Source organism: Triticum dicoccoides, chromosome 5B (genome assembly GCF_002162155.2).
Source record: "Triticum dicoccoides isolate Atlit2015 ecotype Zavitan chromosome 5B, WEW_v2.0, whole genome shotgun sequence".
Lineage (NCBI taxonomy): Eukaryota > Viridiplantae > Streptophyta > Magnoliopsida > Poales > Poaceae > Triticum > Triticum dicoccoides.
The window spans coordinates 604687209-604694228 of NC_041389.1; the positions used below are offsets into that span (position 1 = coordinate 604687209).

At 46.0% G+C, this 7020-nt stretch overlaps 2 protein-coding genes across 2 annotated transcripts; one reads left to right on the forward strand and one right to left on the reverse strand.

Annotated features, from left to right (window-relative positions):
• The first annotated feature begins 392 nt into the window (after nucleotides 1-392).
• LOC119311985 lies at nucleotides 393-2296 on the forward strand. Its single transcript, XM_037587702.1, has 6 exons — nucleotides 393-683; nucleotides 773-880; nucleotides 962-1086; nucleotides 1166-1266; nucleotides 1382-1441; nucleotides 1952-2296. The coding sequence occupies exons 1-6, from the start codon at nucleotides 455-457 to the stop codon at nucleotides 2034-2036; spliced, it is 708 nt and encodes a 235-aa protein (XP_037443599.1). The 5' UTR covers nucleotides 393-454; the 3' UTR covers nucleotides 2037-2296.
• Nucleotides 2297-2591: 295 nt separating this feature from the next.
• On the reverse strand, nucleotides 2592-6181 carry LOC119311984 (putative S-adenosyl-L-methionine-dependent methyltransferase Mvan_1344). Its single transcript, XM_037587701.1, has 2 exons — nucleotides 5571-6181; nucleotides 2592-3378 (listed from the first exon to the last, which is right to left on the reverse strand). Exons 1-2 carry the CDS (start codon nucleotides 6109-6111, stop codon nucleotides 2750-2752), a joined length of 1170 nt encoding a protein of 389 aa, XP_037443598.1. The 5' UTR covers nucleotides 6112-6181; the 3' UTR covers nucleotides 2592-2749.
• Between the last annotated feature and the right edge of the window lie 839 nt (nucleotides 6182-7020).

The window sequence follows — 7020 nt, forward strand, 5'->3', positions numbered from 1 at the left end:
CTGCAGTTTGATTGCAAAGGAACTGGATATGGGGTGCCCAAATCGCTCTGCATGTTTCTCAGTTGTCAGCGACATTAAGAGCACGGCGAGAAATTTCAATACGTTCAGGATCAAAGCGGGCAAAAGGTGCAAGAACAAGCTGGCCCATGAGCTAGCTGCCTGGGGAAGGCGAGAGGGAGACTCGCTGATCATCGTGAATGTGCCGGAAAGGCTACGCGCTCATGCTATCTGAATGTTCCATGTAGATGGTTCGTGTATTTGGATAGTCATTCTCAAAAAAAAAAAAAAAAAAATCGACAAACACATTCGGAGTAGTCTAAAAGCACAAACTGTGAATACGCCTTGTTCTTCATAAAGCGGGTTTAGTTGTGGCCGCGCGAGACTACCTTCGGGGACGGGCGCGTAAGCACGAAATTGCGTTGAGGCCCACACGGAAGCACATCCGGCGACGACCATGAGCGCCCCGACTCCCGCCATCCACTCGCTCAGCGCGCCGCCGCGGCCGCAGGCGCCGGCAACGCCTCCTCTCCAGCGCGCTACCTCCGCGACGTCCACCCTCCGGGAGTCCCCACAGCCGCCTCTAGCGCCCCTGAGCATCTCCTCTCGCCGCGCCGCCCTCCTCGCCCTCGTCCTGTCCGCCTCGCCGGCAAGGCCCGCCGCCGCCGCCTTCTCCTTCAGCTTCCGTACGGACACCGCCATCATCTCTTCAACCGCCGGTCATGGCTACCGTCCACCCTCACTCTTCTTGCTTTCCTCGCTGGTGTATGCGCAGCTGGCCCGAAGGAGTTGCTGCGGGAGCAGAAGAGGAAGTCGGCGCGCTTCCTCCTCGCGCCCATCGCCGCCTCCCGCGAGACCCTCGTCAAGGCCCAGGACCTTCTCGGTATTCTCCAATTGCTTAGTTTATCCTCCTAATTTGGTCTTGCAGTTCTCGGCAATTGTGACCTTCGCAATCGCAATGCAGCTTCGGAGAATGCGTCTGCGGCGGACGCGGAGGAGGTGATGGGGCGGCTGAGCGCGGCGGGGAGGGACTGCGTGCCGCGGGAGAGGAACTCGGTAGTCGCCTTTCAGTCACGAACCGGCGTCGAGGTTGGGGGGCTTGCACCAGCCATGGGTGGTTTCTCTTTGCATTTTTGGTGTTCCAAGTGTTTGATGAAATTACCCGCAGGTCTGCACATTCAGCTTGATTCTGAAGAATGCCGCATCGCTGCTCGACGATAAGGATCCTCTCAAGGTTGAAGCTGATACCAGCCTTGCAGAGCTAATACAGTACGTTCATTGCAGACATCTCAAGAAGCTTGCCAAATTTCTGTATATTATTGTGTCGATAAACTTATCGGGTCTATTTTTATGGCAAAATTGATCGTTAGCTAACCTTGTGCAGATCATTCTCTGACCTGGGAACTGTGGTGGAGAACAGTAACTTTGAGCTCAGTGATGATAGGTGAGTGAGTAATGTGGCCTTGCCACTCAACTTGTTTCTTTACTAAAAAATGCCTGTGAGCAACCAATTCTGTGTGTTTTTGATAGGTCTTATTACAGGTGTTCATGCTGGTGTTAAAACCCAGCAACTACTAGTTTTAGTACTAATGATTGTACTAATGTAACCACTTTTTCAACTTGCTAGTTCAGGTGATGGTTTCAATCAGTTTTAGAAAACCATGTTTAAGTACCCATAGGTCTTATGTATCGTCAATTCGCCATCACAGGTTGTTTTCATATTTCTGTTCTTTACTGTGAAAAGTCTTTTCATGTTCCAATCAAGTAAAATTTACACTTTTGTTCACTAATACTAGGTAGGATTTAATACCAATGCTGATGTGCCCATTCCTCGACTTTCCTTACAAAAGGAGTTTTAGAATGTAGATTATAGTTCTCGATTTTCTATGAAAATGCTTGGAGTCTTCGTAAGCTAGTAAATTCGCTGGCACTTACCAACTTCACTGTACTGCAGAAAGAAGATGAAGGATGACCTGCTGAGCACTATCTCCGCCCTTGATAAATACGAACAGGGTGTTAAGGATTGTTTAGGTGTATAGAATATTTTTGCTGATTTTCATTAAGTTTACTCTGAAGCAACTCTTGAGGCTTAAAATCATTTCAGAACAACCAATCATTTTTTTTTTTGCTTCCATCTGTGGTAAGGTTTTGTTTGCCTCCAGTCTTGCTTATCAGTGCCTTTTCTTGTTCAATACAGTTTGTATATTTTTTTTGGGATATGCTATTTATAGTAAATAGAATTGCTCGCCCTAATAATAGGGCAAAAGAAATAACAAGAGTTATTACAGAGCTTCTTCCATCAGTGTATATGTTACTTCCTCCAATGTTTTCTATCTGTTGTGTTTTATTACTTCGTTTAATGCTTTCTATCTCTTGTGTTCCACATTTGATCATAATGTTTAATGCCAGTAAAATATTTATCCATGCATCTCCTTTAGTGTGATTCCCATCGCTTTGTGTACCATGAGATTGTTTTATGCTCACACTTATTGATGATTTCAATGAACTGTGATTGCTTGGAAGGTATTATAAATTGATGAAGAACCGGCAAATCCTTGATAAAGTGCAAATCCTTGATAAAGTGCACCTTTCAGTCCAAGATAATCCGCAAAATCTTGTCAGTGAAAAATATCAATAAGTGTATATTATACAAAGTCACATCTGGGTTTGAGTGCGACCGTGCTCTCCAAATAATCAGAGGAAAAGGAAGAGGCATAATTATTTCAAACAGCGATCCAGTGCATGTAAAGCCTTATAAAGTGGAATGATCATCTGGAGAAGCAGAGGCTTCCACTAAATACAACCTGCGGCATGGTGTGCCATCCTCTGGATTAATCTCCACTGATCTTGGCAATCTCCTCAGCTTATCAAACAGATTTTGTGGATGATTTAGGAGACCAAAATGTGCTTGGGGGTCTCCAATTTGTGACAACATTGCCTGAGAGAACCCGATAGAAGGCAGTAGGAGATCAGGGCTGTCGTGGTAGAAATGGTACATCGTCTGCGACAGTGACGCCGCATTCTTGTTCATAAAGTCAGCAAGGAGGACCGTGCAGGCTGAGGTGCGGCATGCCGCAATGGTTTCAAGGACTTGCATCGCATGCACATGATGAAGGTAATAGAGGATTCCTTCAAGAACCCATACGGTATTTCTTTCAGGAACATACCCACAACTTTGTAGCTTGGTCATCCAGTCAACATCTCGTATGTCTGCAGGAACCCTAGTCAATGATCTTGCCATCATGGTGAGTTTTTGATGATTTCCAGAACTCATTGCTTCATGCAGAATATCTGATTTCATATCTAGGAGATCTGCAAAGTCAAGTTCAAATACGGCGCATTCCTTTAGGCAGCCCAGTCGATAGGCTCTTGCGTCCATCCCTATGAAAACAATATTTATTCCAAGTCAGTCCTTTATTTAGTCAAAGTAAAAGTGTGTTGTACAAGTGAACATATCTCCCGAGTTTCTTCATCAGGTTTGTGCAATGCTTCAAAATGAAAAAATAATACTATTAATGAAAAATGCTACTCCCTCCGTCCCGTAATATAAGAACGTTTTTGACACTACACTAGTGTCAAAAACGTTCTTATATTGTGGGATGGAGGGAGTAGAGTTTAATTGTGCAGCTCTACTTGTTTCATCAGCTGCAAAATGCTCAATGTCTTCTTCTAGCAATTTTTTGTGCAATTGCTGAAAAGCATTAGAATGTTCAGGGATGAACCTCAAATGCATTGATGAATACATAGCGAATTTCGGTAAACTGTCATGTATCCAAAGGAAAATTTGCTTGTGGGAGTTTGGGTTTCTATAGATGCTCATCTGTAGCTGCTGAAAATGAAATCGATGTTTTTCCTTTTCTTGGAACATTATGTGCGTGTCCTTTACTCCCCTAGGTAGATACCAACAAAATGTCCTGGTACATTGTATCTAGAGAAAAAAATATCCTGGTCTACGTGGCGCCAACCGATGGAGGATATAAATGCCAGGGTCTTGAAGACATGAAGTTTTTCCGCAAAAAAGAAGAGGACATGAAGTTGATGTGTCAAGTGCTCTTTGGAGTCTGGACAAATCACACTCAGATTGCCTGTACTAAATTTTCATCCCTACATTGCTGGATAGCTTTGCTCTTGCTGCAGTGTCGCCGGGTGTCTCCATTGCTAGCCACAATTGTGTATTTTGTTTTGTTTCCCTTTGTGTCTACATGCACAGTGATAACATCTCTCGTGGACCTTGTTTTTTTTCTTCGAATCGATCAGGGTTTCTTTCCCCCGCAAAAAAAAGAAAAATATCAGAGTTTTTCTTTCGCATTGATTGTTTTCCCAAAGTGATCCACATAAGGTTTCTGCCACATATAGGGTGGAAAAAGACTGGCACAGAAGAGGGACCGTTGCCTACCAATGAAACTCCCGTTTAAGATTTTGAGGCATACTTTTCCGTATATTTTCAAGTCAGTTTGGGTATTATGATGGATTATGGCACTACCGTTTAGTTAAATGCTATTTTTGCCTATATTTCTTTTGCCGCGTTGCTTAGCTGATGTTCTTGTGAAAATACTTATTTTTCTGTGAAATGTTATACTTGTGAAAATATGATATGAAGCCTGCTGGATGTATAGTGGAATTTAAACTATTTTAATGGTATTGCCTTTCAAAAAAAAATTACTTCATAGAATCTTGGAAATATGCTGTAAATCATTCACAACTCTTTTGTGCATCTGTTTTTCTAAAAGGTGAAATGACACTTTGTGAGGTCTCTGGTCATAAATAGATGAGCTCGTACACTAACTTAGTCTGCAGTATGCATTTTAACTACTGTTTTTGCTGGCATATGTTAGTTAAAGGAAATTATTAACTTATGTTGTGAAAATATTTTTCACGACATGCTACTTGGTACTATTTTCAGTTTGCCAAGCAAAATATATTTTTATATGAACTGAAAATTATCTACTGCATTGTTTCTAGAAACACATATATTTGCAAATGGTTAAACCATTTAAGCTTGCAGATACCATAGTGTTTCACAGCCACGATGAAAACTAATTGCCCATTTGACAGAAGTGATTTCAAAATCTTTGGAAACACGCACCCATTTTGTTTGAAGCATGTGTAATTGTGTAAGTGAAAACTATTATTGAAACAAAATATCCCGTTACATTCAAAGCAACTATTTAGTCATCATAAACAAATTATTGAAACAAAATATCCCGTTACAGTTGGGGAAAAAATCGTCTAAACCAAAGCAAATTTCGTTCGCAATGAAAGCTAGTTCTCTAAAAAAAATTGAGTTGAGTTCGATGTGACGGAAATAAACAGTTTTTCTCTCACTTAAAAATCAAAGGAATTTATCAGTGCTGGGAAGCAAAAACTGAAGCACGAACCAGACCGAAATGCCAAAACATGTTAAAAGCGTTTCAACCAGTGGAATAACTAGTCAATTGTAAAACAAACAAGTACGCAGAACGCATGATCCTGTGTACGATGCATGCAGCATGCGTCCATGTAATACGAAGATGCATTTTAAAATTTGGATTCGCAACACATTTTCACGAATGCCATGTGCACGCGTGACGAACCTGCGCCGAGGAGGACGACCTGCGCGGCGCCGCCGAGGCCGGCGACGGCGGCCTCGATGCGGGCGTCGAACCAGAGCGTGCGCACGGCGATCATGACCCCGTGCACCTCGCGCGCGCCGGTGCGCTCGTCGCGGCGCATCCTCTCGTGGAGGCCCCTGAGGTGCCGCTCCCCGGCCAGCACCCCGGCGGCCGGGTCCCGCACCGCGCTCGCCCACAGCGCCCGCACGGCCGCCGTCTGGCACGCGCTCTGCAGCACGGGGTCCCACTCCGCCTCGACCCGCGCGTGCAGCGCCCGCACCCCCTCCGCCGCCAGCTGCTCCATCACCGCCGCCAGCACGCCCTCGCCCTCGCCCTCCTCCAGCCGGTGCTCGCCATTGACGCCCGCCTTCCCCTCACCCTCACCCTCGTTGGACGACATGATCGACCAGCTGCCGCCCGGGCGTCGTGGCTCTCGGCGCGGCGGCCGGACTCTGCCGCTGGCTCTCCGGGGGGACGGGATTAAGGGGTAGCGCGCAGCGGCCAGCCGGCCACACAGCGTCATGGCTAAGCCGCATATATAGTGTACGTGGCCAGGGCCCCGGCCTGTTCCGGCCGGGCAGCGTGGGTGTGACGGCGTTCATTTGATCGGCGGGGCCTCCCCCGCTTTACGTCGATCGCTCGTTGTATGGGAGGAGATAAGGAAAGAGGACCACCCGTCGGCATGGGCTTAGCCAGTTCGGCGCCTGTGACCTGCGTACGGTGCGGGTGGTCCGTGTTTTTCCGCCGCTTCGCCTGGCCGGGCTCGTAGTGCGTACGTACGGCTCCGGGCCGGGGTCGGCGAAACTGTGGAGCGACGGCGACGGCGCGCGTGGCCGGTTGCGAATTAATAGCTAGGCGAGTGGAGCTGTCGCGCGGCGGAGGCGACAAGCACGTGCGCGCGCGGGGCGGCCGTTGGGCTCCGGCCGGCCGCGACAAGGCCGGCCACGCCCTTTTGTTGCCAGCTATGGTTATGCATCGCCACCGAGGACCGATTGTCCAAGCTGTGGCGCGAGTGCAGTGTATGAGCGTGCGACCAGCACCGGGTGCGGAGGGGGGACGCGTCGATTCTCTGCCATGCGAAATCACCTTTTTTGAGCTTTTTTTTTTGTGGATTTTTTTGAGTTTTGTTGAGATAATGAAGTCGAAACAACAATTTTGTGAATAACGAAGTGTTCCTAAAATATTTGAAATTACTTTTCGAAATAATGAACCTTTCCGAAAAAATTGAAATATGTCTGAAATAGTTGTGACCACTTTTAAAAATAATAATGAATTCTCGCTGAAATGGTTGAAATCCATTTTTAAATAATAATTAAACCATTATGAAATAATTGAAATATCTCGGGACAGGTGTGTTCACTTGTTTGAAGCAACGTAATCTACCTGTAATAGTTGAAATCACTTTTTAAAAACACTGCAATATTTCTGAAAT